Genomic DNA, 24,234 nt, shown 5'->3' with positions numbered 1-24,234 from the left:
AACAAGTCTTTATTTAAACCTATAGACAAACTTTTGCTTTTCCACTGCCTATCTACCCCAACATCACTGCAACCTAAGGAGAGGTGAAAATTAGCATGTAATCACTAAATGCTTACCAAATGAAAAAACAAAAAGTACCAAAGGATCAAATACATACCTTGGTCCGGGTAGTGGTTTTATTTTGTCTTCTTTCATTCCACACAAATGCAATGGCAGCCATAAAGTGAACACCATGATTCATTGAAATGGGGCCCAATAATTCAAGGATCTGTTGTCTCAAGTTCTAAAACAATTTGAAACAAATGACAAGTGAAATAAAAAATGAAAATATTAATAACTAGACTGTACTTTGGGGTTTTTTTGAAATAATATATCATACTAATATGTATTACTACCTAAATAACAGTAGAGGAAACTTTAATAGTGTTAAGAATTGCAACCATGAGTATTTTAAATCTAAAAGAAACACAAACCCTATAAAATGATAGTTACCAACCAGCCAAATGCCAGTCTACTCACTGGGATGAAATACTAGAAAAACACAACATGAAATTCAACTTATTAAGTCTGATGTAGAGTCTTTTAAAAAATGGTGAGGCATTTTATAATTACAAAACACCTTGTGTTTTTTACTTAAGTAAAATGAAACATAAAAAGTATAGTTTAATCCAAACATCAATACTTAGATCAAATGTTCTAATGGTTCCCATCCTTCCCTTCCCCCAATCTCATATATGTTCAAATGAGTCCCAGATCTAGGTGATCAGGTCTAGGAGTAAAATTAGGTTATTGAGGGATGTCACAGCATTTGGAAACTACTGGAGTACAAGGAAAAAAAAAATTTTAAAAATTAACCATTAATCCCATCATCCTCAGATAATCACTATTAACATGTGAACTTTCTTTATTCTTTTGTCTACAGATAAAATATTTTTACACAATTAAAAATACAATATTTGTTTAAGTATGTAACCTCCCCATTTCACTGAACTTTTGAGCACTTCTCCATTAAGACTTATTCAAAACCATGATTGTTAGTGGCTACATAATGTAACACTGAAAGGATAATTTATTTAACCATTTCCTTATTTATAAGATCTCTTTTTTGCCATTAAATAATGCTATAATGAACACTTTGTATATCTTTGCATAATTGTGGTTACCTTAGAATTAATTCCTAAAGTAGATTACTAGGTCAAAGACTATGAAACCTTTAAAACTCTCGGTATAGATTTGCTAAATTGCTTTTGAGGAGGGCTTTGCACATTAAAATGTCAATTTAAAATGTCCTTAAAAAAGGGAACAAAGTTATACTATGTATGAATGAACCTCAAAAACATGTCACATGAAAGACTCTAGACACAAAAGGCCAAATATTATAATATTCCACTTACGTGAAACACCCAGAAAAAGTAAATCTATACATAGAGAAAAAAGATTAGTGGTAGACTGAGGTTAGGGCTCAGGTAAGGGAGTGAGTACACATGGGCACAAGGAATCTTTTTATGGTGAAGTACATGTTCAAAAATTGGATTGGGGTGATAGTTCACAACTCTAAATTTACTAAAATAAATCATGAATTGTGCACTTAAAATAGGTGCATTTTGTAATGTCAACCACATCTCAATAAAACTGTTAAAAACCATTTGACAATTAATTACTCATCCATTACAGGGTGCCATAAATACTGTACAAATTATTCATATATTCTGAATATAACCTTTGGGACAGTCCTCAAATATATTCTTGAGCTCTATAGATTAAGTATGAATTGTCTAACCTTTGTGGCTCCGAGATTAATAGTGGTAACAGATGCAGATGCAGCAATGGTCATCTTTTCTGAAGAATCAGCTTGATGTAGTATGCTCCAAAGTAACGTTACAGAGGACATAATCATATGAAGGATAGAGAGGATTCCACTGCGTGCTTCAAGCAAGTATTTCTGGTCTATATTGACCAAAAGCTATTACAGTTGAGGAAGAAAAATCATACTATTATTTACTGAGGTTTACAAATGGAAACTTATTAAACCTCACAGTCTTCAAAAAGGAGTCAAATATTTGTGCAGTCTTACTTGGTGATACTGTGTAGTTGGATCCAACAAACAGTAATGGATAATGGTTGTGATCCCTTCCAAAAGAGTAAGAATCATATCTGGTGGAATAATTGATGCCATCCACAGAGGCCTGAAATAAAATGCATTCATTTGAACACAAGTTCGATGAAGGCATAGTTCATATTTTATCACTAGTAAATGATGCCAGGCACACAGTATATGTTCAATAACTATTAGATGAATAAATGACTAAAAGAATAAATCAGGTGCTTTTATTTCCTAATCTATAAAATAAGTGAGTAGGACTAAATGTATTAGAGTTCTTTTTGGCCAAAGAATTCTACATAAAATAAACAAATATAGCCAGGGAATCTCTAGCTCCTGGAGAATGTCAGGCACATTAATATTAAATGATACAGGCAGTTTTCTTATTATTTTACATGGAGTAGCTAAGGTTATACTAGAGAAAAATCAGACAGCAGTCTACTAAACATTTGGCTAATTTTCACAGACTAATTCTGAACATGGCCTGGGGACAAAGATGGAATTTGCCAACAAACCATGAAAATCCAAAACAAGAAATAAAATTATATGGGAGAAGATCTGTAAATTTAAATTAATTTCGGCTAAAATTAATTTGCACTTAGATAACATATAAAACTGGGGAAATCCTTTCCTAAGCTTATTACTTTTGCCAACTCAGTAAAGAAGAGTATCAAAACTAATTTCAGCACTTGGGAGAAAAAAGACTTGTTTAAATATTCCTTCCCTTTTCTGTTCTAGATTCTTTTATTGATACTTCCTCAAGCTGAATTTTCTTCTTTGTGAAAGTAACATACTATTTATAACCTATTGAAAACCACTAATATATTTACTTACTTATTACTTATTACTTGTGAATGACTTTCTGGACACTTAAGCAGTCATACATGTGAAAAACTGTCAATGACAACAAAATTAAAAATTAACCCTTACCTACTATCAGATAATCCTGTTTCATATTTGTATTGCTGAATTAGATTATCCAAATTTCTGCATAGCTGTAGTGTCACAGAAATAACCACTCTCTGTAGAACTTTTCCCATGTAAGGCAGAGTAGATGTGATTAAACCAATCCATTGTGGGTGCATCTTACATGCACAGTGTTGATGCAAAGCTCGTATCACTGCGCAGAGAAACATGCCTTGACACGTGATTGGCTGAGCATGCAAGTACTGAAGAGAAGTCATGGGCTGATGGGGACTGATGTGTTCCAGGTCAGACACAACAAAATCAAAACCTGTTTCATTCTCTTCAGGAATAGTCATTACCCGGTGTTCTAGAACAATCAGCCTCTGAAGCGCCCTAAGAAGTTGTGACTGGAGCGTGCTACCACTGTCAAATTCGTCCTCTGAAAAGTTAATAAGGCTGTCCTCCGAAAAACCTTCTTCCACAGCAACCATGTTCTTACCTGCCATTTTTTCACTATGCCATTTCTGTGCACTAAAGATAGATGACAGCAAACAATGAAGAATCACTTTCTGAACTTTGCACTTAGATAACATATCAGAAATAAAACTAGGGAAACCCTTTGCTGAGCTTTCTATTACTTTTGCCAACTCAGTAAAGAGGAGTGTCAAAATTTCTATGCTCATCATCTGCATGTTTCGATTGCCTATTAAATCTTGGGCAGTAACCTTGACATGAGTTGGGTAATGGCTACGCATGTAATATAAGCAGAGGGAAATAAGAATTTCTATATACATAGAACTCCGGAAGTTATGATTCGAGTCCACTGGAATGTGACTATAAAAGTCTTTGCCCATGACAGAAATCCGGTGTCTGGCCAACAGATTCTGAAGCAGAGACAACTGAGGAGTATATGCATTATTTACACTAGTGGTTGAAATGGCATTTACAAAAGCAATAGGATTAGTTTTCAAGATGGCTTTGATTGCAGAGAAAGCATATAGAGTCCTTGATGAATCATACAACTGGAGATACAGAAGTACATGTTGATACAGAGGATGGATGTTGAAATTGGGAGATTTCCGTGATCCTGGAGAACCCAAGTCACTCTCAATTTCAGAAATTTCTCCCTCTCCACAGCTATACCAGTTCTCTAAATCCAGACCATCACTAAAGAATACACTGGTTTGTTTGAGTTTTTCATTTGAAGTTTTTTTCTTGTCATCATCCTTTTTTCTGGCAAGTTTTACTTTAGGTTTTGCTCCAGGTTGTTTACCTGACTCCTTAACAATTGTTTCTTTCTCTGAGACTTTTTCTGATAATTTTTCTTTAAAGCTGAATTGAATACTACTGTGACTCCTCTGTCTAGATTTGGTTTCTGTGGAAGCAACAGAAGAGTCATGAAGAGTCTGTGTGGCTCCTGAAATACAAGGTGAAGAGCTATTTCTAGAGATTCCATTTGCCATACACTCATGGTCTCCCTCTGCAGACGCGGACAGAAACTGAGAACTTTCATCACTCAGCAAAGCCTTCTGACTCTGCTGAGTACAATGATCTTCATTTTTAATCACCTCTTCACCTAGATCTGTATCACTGCAATTTGGGGGCATAGTTTCAATTTCTAACTGAGATGTAACTGATGCAGATTCTGCTTCGAGGCCACTTACAACTTTACATATCAGGTCATACACTACCTGCTGAACATCATCATCTGGGGAGCTTGCCTTTGGCATTTGAGAATCCTCTTGGACATTCACATTTTCAGGATCAACTTCATAACTCAAGTTGTCCCCAGCAGAGGACTGTGAACATCCTGAGTCAGAACTCTGAAGTATTTCTATTTGTTGGTCTGGAAGATCAAAATCAGACACAACCATTGGAATTGTCTCACTGCTGGTACTTAGGAGGGAAAGTCTGTCACTTAATGGATTAACAGTGAGACTGAAGTTCTCTATTTCATCCATTGTAAGTGGCTTTTCACCATTTCCTTTTGATGTGATGAGTTGTACTTGGCTTACTGGTGTATGAGAAAAACAGTAAGGAAAGAAAAATATAAAATGTATTAAAATAATTGAAATGTAGAAATTTAGACTAAACTCAAGATTTTTAACTAGTGTCATCTACTTATATTTTCTTATTAAAATTACATTTTATTTTATCACTACTTTAGATCTTTTAAGTCAGAAAATTATGTAGGTGACTATTAGAATTTAACAGTTTAAAGATAATTCAGCAATAGAAGGCCTATTATTCAATTCAATTAAACAGAAGAGCACATTTAATATAGATAAAATATAAAAAGTTACCCTCTTTTCCCAAAAATGAGGCATCATTTCTACTGCAGGTTAAAAGTTTATTTTTCTTCCCTGTGTAATACTTCCCTTTAGTTATCCTGTTTCTAAGAATTCAAATAGTTTAGGATATAGTCAAATATATAAGTACATAACCTCCTTGATTTTAATAAGATTCAATAAGTATTTTTGAATTATCTCATTGTGTAAGCCCCTAAACCAGGACAATGAAGGTGGAGAGAAGAATGAGACACCATTGCTCCTCTCTAAAGAGTTTAAAATTAGTAGGGGACCACATACATATCATTCATTTCTGTGCTTTTTAGGGGGAATATGATAAATATATTGATGGGATTTTTTTTTTAGAAAAGATAAAAGGCTTAGTGCCATACAATTAGTACAAATCCAATGCTATCAGAGAAGGCATCAAGCTACTGCAGATAAGGTCTAACACTGATCTCAGAGGGGAGGTGAGAATTTAGCAGACAGGTAAAGTGCTAACAAAGATATTCTGGCAATAAGCAAGGTAGAGCAAGTTCTTAGAATCAGGGGAAGCAGTGGAAAGGAAGCTAGAGAGAGGAAACAAGCCTCTGTAGAAACATACTAGAGATGGAGTAGGAGCATGATGGTTTGGCTCCAGCTTCACCACTTACCAGCTGTGGGACTTTAAGAAAGCCACAGCCTTCTAAGCATCAGTAACTTGCTCAATAAAATGACATTTTCATTACTGACCTAACAGGGTTATTTGTCAAGAGACATAAATGAGATATGTGAGAGTCTTTTGTCCCTAAAGTATAAGATATATATCTAATATTAGAGGCCATTACCACTATATACAGGGCACCACTTGACAGTTTGTAAAGAGTAGACTTTGTAATAATAGTGAGTATTTATGCATGTCACAAACATGACTACATCTAATGGTCATAACAAAGCCTTGAGAGATGGCTATTATTATTCCCATTTTACAGATAAGGAAAATGACTCATCAAATATAAAATGTGCATTATAGGCTTACTATAAATTCCCAATGAAGTACATATAGAGTCTTGAAGGGTCAGGATTGCTAACTAAGCTCTGAAGATATTTCCATCAAAACTGAAGAATGTATCTGACCAGAACTGTGGCTGATTCCTCCTCTGAAAGAGCCAACTAATAAGAGAGATCCAAGTCCTCTAAGATGGTCAAGGAAGTATGACATGGCCCATGTGGCATTCATTGCTAGTACATGAGGAGAGGAGAAAATAAGCCCATGGAGAAAATCTCACATCCAGTTCTCTTGCTAATCACTGTTTTGTTCACTTCTCACTTTATTTTAATAACTTAATTCTAAATAAAGCCATTCTACTTTCATGTGATATTCACCATTGTTACAGGCAAAATCCTGCATGAAATGCTTGTCACTCTCCTCTCCTGGATAACAAGGAGCCTTATTCCAATAACGTTCTGCTTGTACACGCTGTACTGAAACCCTCTGAGTTTTTGGATGAAGCAGGAGCAATAGCAATGGTTCCAAAACTCTGGCGATATCATGTCTTTGTAGGACTTGGTTCAGCCAGGCTTGTCCCACAGAGCTAGTAGAACCATCAAGACTGTTAAGGCTATCTAACATGATGAACAGTGACCTAAAATAAAAATCAATAATTGAAACAAAGAACAAAACACCTACTTTAATTGTAACACTCTAATTTTTCTAAAATTAACATTATTATAAATTGTTTCTTATTTTGAATTAACTATTTTAAAGTACTCATACTTTAAGATAAATTTCGACCACAACATTTTTATAATCTTAATCCCAACAGTCTCAGGAGGTATAATAAGAAAGGAAAAAAACAGCTTTTGTCCTTTTTTTTTAAAAAAAAATTATGTTTTTGAAATTTCACAAGCATACATTACTTTTATAAGATAAATACAAAATAGAAAATAAAACTTATTTAGTCTTGTTTTAGCAACATATTACTCTTCATATCACCAAATACTGAACCTTCTGTAAGTCAACTCTACTTCTATGTTAGTCCATGCTCCTGTGCTCCCATTCTTTTCATGAGTCAAACTAAGTGCTCAATTCAAGGAAGACCTTCTGTTAAAGGTAGAAAGGTGTGGTTTAAAATCAGAAAACCCAAGCGTTGAATCACTTGTATGGTCTTGGGCAAGCAACTTAACCTCTCCTGGCCTCCACTACCTCACTGTAAATTAAGGAAAAGTAGTTGTCAAATTAGAAATGGTTATTGTAAAGTACAATTTCAATATATTCAATGTATTGTAGGGGTTCAATATATGGTTCAATAGCAGATCCCTTGCAAATGGTAATGATGGTTGAAAAGCACCAGCTAAAATAATGTCCAGTAGAGCACACATCTGACGCTGAGCTGAGCTTTAAACCATAGTTAGATTTCTGGCCACCTCTATGAGAGCTGCTGGTGAGACTATCTTACAACAATATGTGAATCTACCTATAAATGGTAGCTCCTTTGAAGTTAATGCAAATCTGATATTTGAGGTTGAGTCACCTAAGTAGTCTAGACAAAAAGTAAAACCACTCTCAGGCAGCTCAAGGTTCTTTGAATTCACGCATAGATTTTTAAGACTCTAGTTCAGGCAGAAGATTGAGAATAATTGCTCAAGAAACACTTAATACAATCAGCTATTTATACACAGTTTCACTGAAGGTGAATATGGAAGGCTGTATACATTGCTGTATCCCTGGCACCTAGAATGGTGTCTGGCACAAAGTAGGGGCTTGATGAATAGTCATCCAATGAAGGGAAGGGGCACTGGGTACTCCAAAGCTAGGAAGGGAAAATCTGGTAGATAAGCAAAAATTTCATGCATTTTAATATAGTTTAGATTTTTCAAAATAATTTAAAAATTCTCTTTGTAAAATGTGTAAATTGCTATCTTCCAACTTTGCCAAACTAGACAATGGATTAAAGAAGAGAGACAACATTAAGATATCTGACTGTAAAATCTAAATACAAAATGTAACCAACCTGTCAAAAGAACGTGCAAAAGATGAAGACTTATTTATATGAAGATCCCTTGTTAGATGCCAAAGAACTGCAAACTTTGCATGTGCTTCCATTCTTATTTTCTGAGGAGAAATATGGGAAATGAAATTAATTTTATTCTCTCTTGAAGATATTAAATGATTTTAGTAAAATCAAAGTAACTATTTAGGAGTACTGTATTATGTTCAATGTCCACAGTACTCAAATATGCCCTGAAATAAACTTTAATTATATTTTTTATGGAAGTAGAAACACAGAAAATACTTAAACATATACAGAAATATTGAACCTAAAGGATCTCATCCTGTCTCATAAATAATTATTACTTAGTTTAGACTTTAGGTAACAGTATACTAGATTACTGCATAACAGTAGAAGGAAAAAGCTAATTATGTACATATCATGATATTTTGAGTCTAGGAAGCATTTTCTGCCATCATTTTAATGTAAACATTTAGCTGTCAATTGATTTTATTGTACTATATAATTTACTTTTTCTCTCAGAAATGATAAATTAATCCCAAATGAGTTTTTCATCACTTATAAAGCTGGTTTATTATATACAAAAATTTAAACACTTAAAAAATTTATGTCCATAAGGAAGATATTAAATAACTTTTGGGATTATTTGGAAAAAGATTAAGCATTAAGATAATGGATAGACAATGAAAAAATAAATCATTTATAAAGACAAACATTGGGTATTAGATAATGAGCATGTATTAATATAAACCAAGTAGAAATTATCACATTATCAAAATTTTTATAGTCTTCATCTAGTATTTATGGAATCCTTCAAGCAAAAGCCTCAAGAAACCGGAGTGCAACTATCTAAATTTCTTGTAATACGTTAGAGGAGTGCTTACTTTTTCTATGGGCTTTATACTTGCTTTTATGAAGCCTGCATTTGTACACAACCAACAGAAACATGTAAAAATTAAGTAATGAAAGGTACTTTTTTCATGGATGTGTATCTTTATTCATAACTTAGAAATACTTCTTTAAAAATTAAATGTTACACAAGTAAAAACAGGTATATAATTTGTCCTGGATTTACATTTAACATAAAACACAAATTAATAGATTAAAAATACATGGCTTTATCTAAAATTTTATTTCTGAACAACTTTGAAAGAATGTGTTGAAGCAGAAATAGAATTTTATCATTTTTCTTGGAATAAACTTTTCATTCCTTTCATTTACTCCTTCATTTACCACTTCCCCCTCTGCCAGATGCTTCATTTACTTAACAGAATGTTTTTGAATGTGATTCATTCAAACTCACTAGCATTTCGAGTTTTTAAAAAATAGTACAATCCGCTTCTAAAAGCTCTTCAATAAAATCTTCTAATTATATTAGAGAGCAGCACAGGAAGACCACAGGCTTCATTAAATTACTCTGAAGAGGGAGGTCAATCAGAATGATTGTTTCAGCCTCTTCTCAGGCTGACTTATAACTCAGCCATCTTTGACTTATGTATCACACTTCCTATACATTAGGATATAAAATTCTTATTTTGGGCATTTATTATGATGCAAAAATGTAATCTCACATATTAACATGCTAAGCTTATAAATATAACTTATACTTTATTTCATTTCATATATATTGGTTAATGTATCCATCAGTTCCATAACTGAGGCCACTGATTACTCTTTAAATGACCCAAGAACCTACATCAGCAACAACTTTAATCCTCATTATCCATAACCGGTGTCCTGAAGCAAGAAATAAACTCACCATTTTTAGATTATGTAATTTTTCACATTATTGATGCTTTTGTACAGAACTTTCCTCTAGAAAGAGAATACGTTGATTTTAAAGACATTAAGATCATTCTGAATAAAGCTATTAATACATTACCTCTTATTCAGATATTAGCTGTAATAATTTTCCTAAAGAGTTTCCTTAATTTACTTTTTAGTTAATGGGGTAGGGGACATGTAAGTACACAAGATAAGAGGATTTACCTTATCTTTATGGGTTAACTGCTGACTTATAACATCTTCACAGATGCTAGAAGAAGGAACCAAGTTATGTAATTGATAAAATAGTTCCACACTCTTCTGGTGGTGCTGAGGTGTCCCATCTCCTAGCTGGTCCCACAATGTCAAAGCTACATGCTATAGAAAAAGATGTAAAAGTGGCAGAGTTATAAAACCACAAATGAAATCTTATTTAACAAATATTTCCTATTGGATACAAACTAATACCTGGTCTGTGACTGTCAGACCTGGAAAATCTTTAATACGCACTATGCCACTGCGATGAGCTTTATAAGTGCCGCCTTCCATCTGCTTACTTTCTGGTCACCCAGACCCTTAGAATATTTTATGATAGTGCTTTAATGATATTTTATTTATTTTTTTGAGACAGAGTCTTACTCTGTCACCTGGGCTAGAGTGCAGTGGTGTGATCATAGCTCCCTGCAACCTCAAACTCCTCAAGTGATCTTCCTGACTCAGTCTCCCATTAGCTAGGAATACAGGTAAATACCATCATGCCTTTTTTTAAAAAATTTTTTTGTAGAGATGGGGTCTCACTATGTTGCTCAGGCTGGTCTTCACCTCCTAGCCTCAAGTGACCCTCCTGCCTTGGCCTCCCAAAGTGCTGGGATTACAGGCATGAGCCACAGTGCCCAACCAGTATTTATTTTAAACATCAGACAGACAAGTAAGCACTTTCTGCAGCGCGCAGATAGGAACCCATTTCACTATTTTAGTGATATTTAATGAAGTGATGCTAGAATAAGTTATCCTTAATAGAATGCAAATTCCACATTGAATGCAATTTAATATAATATTTATGGTTATATATTAAAGTAAAAAGTAATTCATAGTCCAAATATCCAAACTACTAAAACTTTTATAAAGTTGGTAATATGTATTTTGGAGCTACATGTGTTAACACAGCAGTTGATTTACGACAACATTAATAAAAATGTAATAATCTTCAGGATTTACCACTACAACATTATAAAAACCAACTCTAATCTAGCAAGACGAAATATCTAGAGGGGGACAATGACTAGAAATGAGATTTAAAAACTTTTTTAATGTACAGTATAAAGAATCTACCCATTTAAGACACAATACAATCCATATATACTTGTTATTCTTTTCATGTAGAGGATATCATCTATACTGTGGTAGAAATCAAAGGCTGTGCATTTTTTTCTGAACATCACACACCACAGATGATAGACAATATGAGGAGTCAGAAGAACTTTACATGGAAGTTTTAGAGTTCTGAGGCTTTACTCTATGAAAAGCAGAAGAGTCACAACCACTTAATCTGAAAATAAGCTCGACTATATAAATGAGTTTTCCTCTTTTTTAGCTGAAATTATTTCCTCTATGGCTTTAGTGTACTAATACTTGCCTTTCACTACCCTAATATTCCCTTATCCTTATCTTTTTTTTCCCGTCACGAAACTGGGAACAAATGGGGAAAACAATATATATCAAGTGTGACATTTTCTATGTGGTATAATATTAAGAGGTGTTTAATTAAGCATGATCATCATCTTTAAAAGCACTGTTAAGCAAACTAGGTCAAGTATCATACATGGCAGTGATGATCTTAGTCATGTATGCACTTCTTAGAATTTACCTTGAAAAATTCAGTCTTCTCAGCTATATACTTCAGATTTCCCTGAGTAAGGGGAGGTCTAATAACCACGGCTACTCTTCCCTGGTTTGGACTTAAGGGTTGTGCAGGCTCCACGCTGTTTATGTTTTCCCCAGTGACCAAGGCCACAGACTGTGTCAGTCCCACTAGGTCCATGACTAGTGAAATAGCAACACTCTGAACACTGAAATCACTTGCTTGGCTGCAAGCATTCATCAGAGTCTGGAGCCACTGTGGAGGCTGTACATGCTCACAGTCTGAAACAGAAGATGGAAGCAATCAGAGTTCATCACACTAAATATTTCACACAGACTAAGTTAATTTCAAAAAACAAAGCAACTCTGCTGAATTCCTTTGGTCTTTGAGCTGTTAACAAAACCATGGTTTATCACCTAGTCTACAACTTTAAGAAAATAAAGCAGCAACAAGAATTTCATAAACATTGTTTTAAATATATTTTTCTTATGCCAAGTTATACAATCTATTTTCCTGTCTTGAAAATATATTAACAGTTGTATATTAATCATGAAACATTACATAGTACTCACTGCACCGTGCGTGTATATATGAAAATTTAAATATTGGTAAACATGTATGATATTGGTCATAATAAAAGAAACCAGCGAATCTAATGTTATACTACTTTTCTCCAAAGATTTCCTTTTTAGCTTCTAATCACCCACAATCAAACCATGAAAGAAATCAAATTCACAAAATCTTCAACGTATCGTTTTCTCCATAGTAACAGTGTTACATTTAAAAAAAATTACATTAAAACAACAGTTGAAAAAATTAACTGGCCAAAAAAATTCTAGTTTTGATATCCAAATGCTTCTTTAAAAAATAGCATGCTATTAGCACTATTAGGCATCTATCCAAAAGAGCACAAAACATTCTACGATAAGGACATCTGCACCCGAATGTTTATGGCAGCACAATTCACTATTGCAAGAATGTGGAAACAACCCAAGTGCCCGTCAATCCATGAGTGGATTATCAAAATTTGGTATATGTTCACAATGGAATATTACTCAATCATAAGAAATGACAGTGATCTAGCACCTCTTACACTTTCCTGGATTAAACTTAAGCCCATTATCCAAAGTGGGGCACCACAAGAGCAGAAGAACGGGATCCATTTGTACTCACCATCAAATTGGTATTAACTAATCAACACATAAATGCACATATCAGAACAACATCTAGTGGATGCTAGGGAAGGGGGAGGGCGGTGGGAGGAGGGGGGAAGAGGGAGGAGGGGAGGGGTATTTGTATACACAAGGAGGGCAATGCGCACTACCCGAAGGATGGACATATTTGAAACACGGACTTCGGTGGGGGGGGGAACCAAGGGCAACACACGTAACCTAAACATATGTACACCCATAATTTGCTGAAATAAAAAAAAAATAGCATGCTACAGAAAATATTGAAATATAAGTAAAACAGAGACAACCTTACCATTCTCCAATTTTTCTGAACGTAACTCCGATGTATGGCTCCCCTCAGCAACGTAAACTGGGAAACTTGAGCACTCTAGGAAGAGCTGACAGGCAGCAAGGAAGGCTGAAAGGTATTCTTTTGAAGTTTTTTGTTTACTTATATTTCTTTCTTTTACATCTCCTTGTGAATCTCTGTCCCATTTTGAAGTTTCTCCTTGTTCTCGACCAAGATCCCCCTGATGCTCTGTAGCCAAAGCCTGAGAAAAAGAGTTACTCTGAACAACATAGAGGTTGATAAGTCTGGTAAGAAACTGTTGGACATACTCCAAGCAGCACTGCATTGCAGTCTTTTGGGTTTTCTTCCCACTTCGGGTTGCTGTTCCCTGTGTGACTACAGAAGGGGGCTGGATGATGGTTTCTTCAGATCCCACAGTGGATGCTGTTTCTGTCTCAGAGGATGTGCTACCAATTGGGATACTAGCTGTCCCCTGTCCCTCACTCAGTTCTCTGTCAATGTCATCAGTTCGGTCTGCCTGATACTGTATAAATTCAGTGAATCCACTCTCTGAGGATCGACTACTTGGTGGATTTTCTCCATCTTCAAACACTTCAGTAGGATTTTCAAGAGAAACTGATGATACCTGGTAGAGATTTAAAAAAAATTAAAGGCTAAGTAGGTAAATGTATATATTAGGAATTAGAAATGGCCACCTTTTGAAAGAAGTTTTAGATTGGAAATTCACTATATAATCTACATATTCTGTTGAATCTTAAAGTAGCTTCTAAACTGATTCATGTGACAATCAATAGGAAATGCTGATATGCTTCTAATTAATACGTTAATACATATTCATTCACCAAATATTTATTATTCCCTACATGCACTGCATAAGGTTAGGTTCTTGAGGACAAAAAAAATAGGTACATATACAAATTTCTAGGATTTATATTCTTGTTTTCAAATGACTAACTACTTTACTTTATAAAATCACTTTCCTAATGTCTAAATGATACAAACAATAAGACATGTAAGGTTTAAAAAAGACATTTTAAAAACTAGAAATAATATCTAATAGATCATCTGTTCAGGGCCACATGAATATGAAATTTTTGTTAAAATGTACAAAGTACTAATTAAATCTTTGCTATTAATTTTACATTCTTTCAGTGAATAGTTACTAAACTTATATCATGTGCCATGATATGTAATAGGAATAAAAGGAATAGTTTATAATCTAGAGAAGAAGATATTAGATAATTAATTACAATATAAACGAACAAATGAACCAGTTCCTGGAACAGAGCTGGAATTTATTAGCCTTTTCCTCCCTGTAATAAGTACAATTATCAAGTATATTTTCTGGCTTAGTTTAAGTAAACAAAAGTTGTACATATCATGAATTCCTTCGGTAACTGTGCCAGAGTATAACTTGAATTTGAAAAAAATCATAAAAAGTCATCTGATTAATATATGAACTAAATGCACTGCTGCCCAAAGCTGGGCCTCACCCAGTGTTCCTTGCTTCAGTGAATGACACACTATTCCTCAAGCCAGGAAAACAGAAACCTAGGGGTCAATCTTGGTATCTTTTCCACCTTTCCTCCCCTTCCCCACATCCATGTCAGTACCGTGGTTAAGGGTGTGGGACTGGGTCAGCTAGGGCTTTGGCAATCACTAGCTATGTGATGTGTGGCAAGTTATTTAACCACTTCAAACCTCAGTTTCCTTATCTGTATAATTAAGATGACAATAATGCCCACATTTTATAGTTGCTATGAGGATTAAGTAACAGTATATATAAAGCATGTGGTACAATGCCGAGCACTTAGTAAACAATGTTAGTGATCGCTCATTATCCTTTTCAATCTATTACTAAGTCTTTTTGATTTGTCTTCCTAAATAGATTGCTAATCCATCCATTTTCTGTCTATCTTCACTGCCCCCATGTTGTTACCACAAGTTACTACCACCTCCTACCTGTACTACTATAGTCTCCCCACATCCTTCTTTTGTTTCTCAGATTCATACTCTACTGCAGCCAGAGTAACTTTTCTAATACACAAATCTGACTATCTCACTTGTCTTTTTCCCTTTGGTGCCTTCCCATTGCTCCTAAAATAAAGAATAAAAGTCCTAATACAGTGAGCAAGGTCCTGTGTCTTTGCCTACCTCACAGCTGCATCTTTCCTTGCCTACACAGTGCTCCTTTCTGCCTAAGAGTCTTCGCAAATGCTCCTTCTTCTGTCAAGTGCTTTTCTCTTTTTACCTTACCGCCATCCCACAACTCCTCTAGGGCTTCACTCAAACATTCTTACCTCAACTAAGCCTTCCCTGGCTCCCAGCTGAGGTCAAATCACCCCATTTTCCAAATTCCTACCACTTGATATTTTCCTTTATACATTTATCACAACTGTAATTAAATGCATAATTACTTGTTTAATGTGTATCTCTCAACTAGAAAGAAAGGGTTGAAAAAGGCCTAGTTTTTTCTATTTCAAAGGTAAGAAACCAGAGGCTCAGGGAGGTTAAAAAAACTTGCCCGAAGTTATACTAGATAAGCTTAGTAGTTGTTAGAGGAGCTCAGATGAGGCAATTCTTTTTTTTTTTTTAATTATATATTCCAAAATATTAAGGTCATACAAATGTTTTGTTACATTGATATCTTGTATAAGGCTTAAGTCAGGGCTTTCGGTGTTCCCATTACCAGAATAGTGTTCACTCTACCTGACAGGTAAGTTTTTACCCCTCACCTCCTCCTACCATCCCCCTTCACAGTTTTCAATGTCCTTTACGTCCCTTTGTGCCCATGTGTGTCCACTGTTTAGCTCCCAATTATTAGAAAGTATATGTGGTGTTTGCTTTTCCATTCCTGAGATAACTTTGCTTAGGATAATGGTCTCCAGTTCCATCCAAGTTGCTGCAAAAGACATTAATTCATTTCTTTTTATGGCTGACTAGTACTCCATGGTATATAAACACACCACATTTTCTTTATTCATGGGCACTTAGGTTGATTCCACATCTTTGCAATTATGAATTATGCTGTGATAAACATTTGCGTATAGGTATATTTTTTATAAAGTGACTTCTTTTCCTTTGGGTAGAGAGTAGTGGGATTGCTGGATTGAATAATAAGTCAACATTTATTTCTTTAAGGAATCTCCATACTGTTTTCCATAGAGGCTGCACTAATTTACAGTCCCACCAACAGTATAAAAGTGTTCCTTTCTCTCTGCATTCACACTAGCATCTATTGTTTTTCGACTTTTTAATAATGGTCATTCTAACAAGAGTAAGTGGTATTTCATTGTGGTTTTAATTTTCATTTCCCTGATGATTAGTGATGCTGAATATTTTTTTCATATGTTTGTTGGCCATTTGTCTATATTCTTTTGGAAAATTTCTGCTTATGTCTTTTGCCCATTTTTTAACGAGGTTAAAAATAGAAAGAAATTATGTTCAGGCATTTGAGTATGGAGATCCAACATACTAATTTTACAATAAAGTACTAGGTGCATAGAGTTAAATTAGGTTTATAATTTTTTAAAGAATCATTGCTTGACTTATACTTTCAAAAAGTGTAATACAGAAAACACTCTTGGCTTTTAAATATGATCAATTTTCAAACATTGCAGTGAAGATAACACTGTACTTCAGTGAAAATAGGAAAAAATATATATGTCATGAGAACATACAAGATAAAGAGAAAGAAAGGAAACAGCATACTGCAAAGTTAATGAAATATTATATCTTAAAAATATACACTATTAATTGTCCTTTAGTTAATATGAGTGGTTATTCCCATTTACCTTACCTGTAACCATCAATAAGGGACTCCAGATATTTTCTACATAGTCAATCTTCACATATTTGAATATACTATTGAAAGAATGTTAAGGCCTTTCCTTCTCCTACTCCCACTAGTCTCATTCAAATAAAAACCAAAGCTTGAATAGCAGTTAGGACCTATTTTATTTTTATTTCTGTGAAGCTCCTAAGAGCATAATTTAAGAAAAACAGTACAACAAAACGAATTTGACAGCTATAGTAGAAACGACGTATATCACAAATAAAAAGCAGGTTGGTAGGAAAATAAGAGAGACTAGTATATGTAGGATACTCCTGGAGCATATTTAAATTGATTAAGGATTGGCAATGTTCACTTCATATATGAAGAGCAATATATTTAGATGGACCAAGAAAAAATTTTTAGGATTAAAACTGATATTTTGGCTGTCTCGGGGGGAGGAAGTGGGGAAAGCAACTAAAAAAAATAAATAAAAAATAAGGGCAATTATAAGAACCCAGGGTTTGGGTAATAAATCTGATACTTTAGAAAATTTTAAATCTTCATTTAACGTAGTGCCACTGTTTTTAAGTTCAATTTAATTATATAATTCAATTCAATGTTTTCAGTCATATTTACTAAAATATTTTAATATTATAAACCTGAAAGCTTTTAAATTATTAATTTTTCCATGGGTGCTTAAGAGATGTTTAAGTATATTACTAGTGCCAGACATTAAAATTATTATAATGGTTTAATTCTATTCAACTTCATAAAGAAAGTATTAGGCATCTGGATGACTGAAGAGAATAAAAAGATCCTGGACTTCAAGAAGAGCATGTCAAATATTTAGTGTATATGAAAATGACCAGCAAAGTTTAGACATACACCTGCTGTCCAATACAGTTGCCATTAGCCACATATGGCTACTGAGTACTTGAAATGTGGCTAATCTGACTGAGGAACTAAATTTTTAATTTTATTTAAATCTAAATCTAAATAATTTAGTTCTTAAAAAACTTTTAAGTATGTTTGGAACAACTTGTGTCTGTGACTCTAACTTTTCAAGTGTAAATTTTGAGATTAAATACAGATTAAATAGTTCTGATAAAAATTAGCATTTGAGGCCGGGCGCGGTAGCTCATGCCTGTAATCCTAGCACTCTGGGAGGCCGAGGTGGGAGGATCGTTTGAGGTCAGGAGTTCGAGACCAGCCTGAACAAGAGCGAGATCCCGTCTCTACTAAAAATAGAAAGAAATTAGCTGGACAACTAAAAATATATAGAAAAAATTAGCCGGGCATGGTGGCACATGCCTATAGTCCCAGCTACTCAGGAGGCTGAGGCAGTAGGATTGCTTGAGCCCAGGAGTTTGAGGTTGCTGTGAGCTAGGCTGATGCCACGGCATGCCCGGGCAACAGAGTGAGACTCTGATTCAAAAAAAAAAAAAAATTTAGCATTTGAATGATATGCTGTAAGTACAAAATACACACTAGATTTTGAAGACTTAGTATAAAAAGAATGTAAAATATCTCACTGATATTTACATAAGACATCAATTTTATATAGATGACATGTTGAAATGATAACATTGGCTATATCAGGCTAAATAAAATATAATTAAAATTAGTTTCACCTGTTTATTTTTACCTTTTTTAACGTGGCTACCAGAAAATATAAAATTACATATGTCACTCACATTATACTTCTGTGGGAAAGTGCTGATGCAGACAGTTACACTACAAAGCCTACAAAATAGTCTACTGCCATAGCACTCAAACCTAAGAAAGATTCACTAATATTTAAATGCTTAAATATAGTGATTTTACTTAGAAACTGTTCTGCTTTGAAGAAATATAACTGGTGTAATACCAAAAATAATAGCTAAAGTTACCTTTTTGTCTTCCCATTCTTTGACTGAGTTGTTCTGCCCACCTGGAAAATGTAACACACTTCCAGTGCCAGCAGATAATAGTGGAGGTTGAACCTTGCTAAGGATCTTTGAGCAGAGTCTGAGTGAATCTGTGAGTTCAGACAAGTGTAATGTCTGGAGATGGCTTGTTAGGGCAGAAATCATTCTGAGCAACAACTGAGGCAAGTGTTCTGTCTGGATTTCAATGTAAGTCTCCTGAAAATAAAAGTGAAATGAAAAAATTTTAAATAATGTATGATCTGAAAGTTATATTATTTCACTTATTTTTTAATCTACACAAATGAGACAATACTTTTTACTCATCTTTAATGTTTTATATGTATCATGCTCTTCATTAATATTGTATAGTCATTTTATTATTGATGATTTATAAAATTTCTATTCCCAAATTCTCAATTTAAGAGCTTCGAAAGCATATATTATAAAATAACCCATTTTATCTGCCATATTATTAAAATTGTAATATAACAAAAGTGAACAGAATCAGTTAAGAACAAAACAGGCTGAATGTCATACCTGACACAGCACCCTCATACTTCTAGTAGGCTTCAAAATGAGAAAGCAAAGAATTGAGGAGAGAAAACAGAAGGGGAAAAGATTTCCAACAGTCTTCATTTAATAGAAAAAATCATTAATGAATATCAGTGCAGCGTTAGACCACTAAACAGTTAAGATTTTATAACATGCAATTATGAAGTATATTCCATGTATTTTATATGCATACATATATGTCAGAGGACAATATACTCAGAAAATTTTATGAAAAAAAGCTATTCTAAAGGGAAAAATCAAATTAATTTTAAAGATGAAATTTATTTAGAGATGAGGTTTGCCTCCAGCATGAAATATCTGAACTATGTTATTAGATTTCCTTGAATTTTTTTTTTTTTTTTTTTACCAAGGTGGTCTTACCAAAGAAACTATATCCAACAAAAAATCCACCAGTAAGCAGAAATTGGTCAGCTGTAACTCAGACGACTCACTACTATCTCCAGGCCCAATCTGAAGTCTGGCATGCAGTGTCCTCCTAAAAGGGAAAATCACTTTATCAAGTATACTATCAAGTCACGTGAATACATGTGACAACATCATTGTCTTCCTAATGAGAGCCAAGTAAACACTGGGTCACACAGAGTAATGTTCTTGTGATTACACATTGCATTTTCCCCAGGTATGTTTCCTGAGTGAGGGAAATGGAATGTGTACCTCTGTGAAAAATTCTCAAACCAAGATTCCCAGGATCCCTCCCTAACTCCCGTACTGCACTTCCAAGTGTTCTGGAGGACAGATCTCACTTTTTGAGACATATTTCCCATTGCTCCCACTACAGATGTCAACTTCTAGTTGAATTATTTGCTACTTGATTTCTAACCTCAGGGCCTTTAAAGAAAGACCCATTTGTCCTCCTGAACTACTGTTCTTCCCTAACCTCATTCTTTCATATTCAGAATTCCTCTACCTTCAAGGTCTGAGATCAAATGTTACCTCTCCAGGAAGCTTCTACTGATCCAAGCAGTAGAGACCATTCCTCCAACAAATATTCAAATTAAGTCATATTAATTCTATATGACCATACATTGCCCTATACTCTGAAGACACAAAGTAAGAAAATGATATAGTCCTTGCCCAACAAGAAATACAAGCATGTAGACAAATAAATGCAACAATGTGACAGTGTGGGAGAAGTTGATTCTGATAAGAAATTTCAGGAAGGGAGGGAGTCAGGAAGGCTACTGAAAGGTGGGTTACCTCTGTATAGGACCTTACCAGATGGGCAAGGGGGAAGAATACTTTAGAAAGAATAGTACAAGTGAAGGCACAGCAGTATGAAAATTTAATGTGTGTTCAGGAAGTAGTCCAGGTTAGTTAAAGAAGTGTGGATTTGTGTCTGGGGTGTGCGTGTTTATGAATGTAGATGAAAACCCACGGTAGAGGAAGGTGGTGAAAAGACACTTATAATTCCTCTTCATTCCTACATTTTAATCTATTAAGGCTTTTATAATTTTAAATTTAATAATAGGAATATATATGTGCATGTCTTACTTGTTCCCACTATAAGGTCTTTGAAGACAGGGACTATCTGCATAGCACAGTGCTTTTTATCTGGGTGCTCGACATGTGCTAAATGAGTAGCAAACAACTTTCTAAATTATTAAAGGGATTAATGTATAGTAGCAACATTTAAATTTTTTATTAAAAGACTTCTAATCCTGAGATCATACATGTTTACTTTTTGACTACATGCTCCTTAGGATTAAGACGTTAATCTTGTTCTAAGAGAATTTGCTTTAGAATCCAGACAGATTCCAGTCAGATTCACTAGCATCTTAGGGTTGTCAGACCATTTTTTAGGCTTTATGTCCTACATGGTAGATGGCTTTTATCACTCACCAGTGACAACATGGGCTGGTTCTAAAGGCTTTAGAAACACAAAAGTGACCAGAAAGTTTTTTGTTAATCAAAGTGGGAATCCTTCTGGAAAAGTGTGTAAGGTAGCAGCCACAAATTTGCTATCTTCTCTACAACAAAGAAAAACTGGGTTACTGTAGACTGGAGAAGAAAAACCTTTCATCTATGGTGGTATATGAATAACTCATCTCTAAACTCCTTTCTAGTTCTAAGATTATATGATCAATGACTTTATATCCTAGAGTAAGAAACAAGATAGAATCAGATTATGGCTAGTAAATAATAGTTGTCAGTAGTAGTAGAATGCGTAAAACAACATGCTTTTCATTAGATTCAACAACTTAAAATGAAAGGTTAGCTTTGGATGTTGCTAAATCAAAATGAATGAAAAAAAAGAACATACCTACAACATTCTTCAAACCAACGTGCAACGTAATCCCACATATAATAAGGCTCAAAGGAATTAAAGAGAAGGTTGGCAGTTTTAATCAGCTCTGCTGTTTTCTTATTTTCCCTTAATTTACTGGGGAAAAAAAAAGAAAAACAAAAATTAAAAGTATTAACATTTTTTTTCAAATTTAAATTTAAGTGCAATATTATTAGGGCAGTACATACTCCTAGGTAGTTGCTAGAAAATGTGCCAGTTAGAACATCACAACAAATAATTTTTATCTACTGCTACTCTCCCATTATTTTTTATGTAGTTATTTTTCCAAATTTGAGTTTTCATAACTCAAATGTGTGATCAAGACCAGAAATATCAGCCGGGCGTGGTGGCTCACGCCTGTAATCCTAGCACTCTGGGAGGCCAAGGCAGGAGGATCGCTCCAGGTCAGGAGTTCAAGACCAGCCTGAGCAAGAGCGAGACCCTGTCTCTACTAAAAATAGAAAGAAATTAGCTGGACAACTAAAAATATATAGAAAAAATTAGCCGGGCATGGTGGCGCACGCCTGTAGTCCCAGCTACTCGGGAGGCTAAGGCAGAAGGATTGCTTGAGCCCTGGAGTTTGAGGTTGCTGTGAGCTAGCCTGACGCCACGGCACTCTAGCCCAGGCAACAGAGCAAAACTCTGTCTCAAATAAATAAATAAATAAATAAAAGACCAGAAATATCAAGACCAGAAATTAGCCTTTTGTAATTTCTGAATAAAAAACACAAAAGAACAGGAAGTTATTACAATTTTGAGTAAGGGACTGTTAATTTGGCATCAAATTCTTTTGTTTCCCTTGGCACACATAAATTGAGTAGTGATTTGATTTTGACAGCCTTGATTCTGAAGAATTTTGTTTACTTTCCTGTGCTGTTCAAGATTTTCTTAAGAAAGGTTAAGTTTATTTTGACCAATTTCAATCAAATTATTATTCTTAACCGGAAAAACAGCAACAAAAAGACTACTACTGTACATAGTCATTATTACTGAAATTACATGGAGGAAAATAACTTTGTTTCTTCAAGTGGCAACCCTTTAGCCTATTTTCTCCTCCCATCCTAACAATTAAAATAATTGTCTTTATACGGTGAGGTACTGTCAACACAACTAGCATTCAGAAAAGACTAATTAAATACTCTATGGGTAATAAAAATTCTCAAGCTGGTTACATAATGAAAAAGAGTACGAAGTTACTTAATATCAACTTCTTTAACAAAAAATAATGGGATTATATTATCAAAAGTCAAAAACTGTCTTAAAAATGATAACAGAGAAACAAGTTATCAAAACCTGTGGGATACAGCAAAAGCAAACCTGAGAGGAAAACTAATAACAATAAATGCTCACATCCAAAAAACAGAAAGCTTAGAAATCGACAACCTAATGAATAGACTCAAGGAATTGGAAAAGGAAGAGCAAACCAATCCCAATCCTAGTAGAAGAAAAGAAATAACTAAGATCGAAGCAGAGCTAAACGAAATTGAGAACAAGAGAATTATACGGAAGATCAACAAAACCAAAAGCTGGCTTTACGAAAAGATAAACAAAATTGACAGCCCTCTTGCCAGATTGACTAGAATCCAAAGGGAAAGGTCTCTAATAAACTCAATCAAAAATGAAAAAGGAGAGGTCACAAAAGACACCACGGAAATACAAAACATTATTTTTGACTACTATAAAAACCTATATGCACAAAAACTACATAATGAGGAGGAAATGGACAAATTCCTGGAAACATACAGCCTCCCTAAGCTCACCCAGGAGGTAACAGAATTTCTGAATAGACCAATCTCAAGCTCAGAAATTGGAGCAGCAATTAAAAACCTCCCAAAACGTAAAAGTCCTGGACCAGATAGCTACACTCCGGAGTTTTACCAAACATTCAAAGAAGAACTCATACCTATACTACAGAAATTATTCCACAATATTGAGAAAGATGGTATCCTTCTTAACTCATTCTACGAAGCCAATATTACCTTGATACCAAAGCCAGGAAAGGACACAACAAAAAAAGAAAACTTCAGACCAATATCCCTCATGAATATAGATGCAAAAATCCTCAGCAAAATTTTAGCAAATAGAATGCAGCAGCGCATCAAAAAAATAATTCACTATGGCCAGGTGGGCTTTATTCCAGGGATGGAAGGCTGGTTTAACATATGCAAATCTATAAATACAATTCGCCACATAAATAAAAGCAAGAACAAAGACCATATGATTCTCTCAATAGATGCAGAAAAAGCATTTGACAAAGTCCAACACACCTTTATGATAAAAACTCTCATCAAAATAGGCAT

General features: G+C 34.5%; 1 protein-coding gene across 1 annotated transcript in view; it reads right to left on the bottom strand.

Annotated features, from left to right (window-relative positions):
• The window catches only part of DOPEY1 (dopey family member 1), a 145,369-nt gene that overhangs the window by 64,318 nt on the left and 56,817 nt on the right, over positions 1 to 24,234 (bottom strand). The window contains 10 exon segments of the mRNA XM_012638177.1: positions 158 to 283; positions 1,781 to 1,963; positions 2,075 to 2,186; positions 3,032 to 5,021; positions 6,661 to 6,920; positions 8,289 to 8,389; positions 10,278 to 10,430; positions 11,920 to 12,194; positions 13,399 to 14,020; positions 19,060 to 19,293. Of these exon segments, the coding sequence (XP_012493631.1) occupies positions 158 to 283; positions 1,781 to 1,963; positions 2,075 to 2,186; positions 3,032 to 5,021; positions 6,661 to 6,920; positions 8,289 to 8,389; positions 10,278 to 10,430; positions 11,920 to 12,194; positions 13,399 to 14,020; positions 19,060 to 19,293 (4,056 nt within the window).

Source organism: Propithecus coquereli, unplaced genomic scaffold, assembly GCF_000956105.1.
Source record: "Propithecus coquereli isolate 6110/MARCELLA unplaced genomic scaffold, Pcoq_1.0 Scaffold127, whole genome shotgun sequence".
Classification (NCBI taxonomy): Eukaryota; Metazoa; Chordata; class Mammalia; order Primates; family Indriidae; genus Propithecus; species Propithecus coquereli.
The sequence above is the reverse complement of the archived record's forward strand: the minus strand, read 5'-3'. Positions and strand labels throughout refer to the sequence as shown.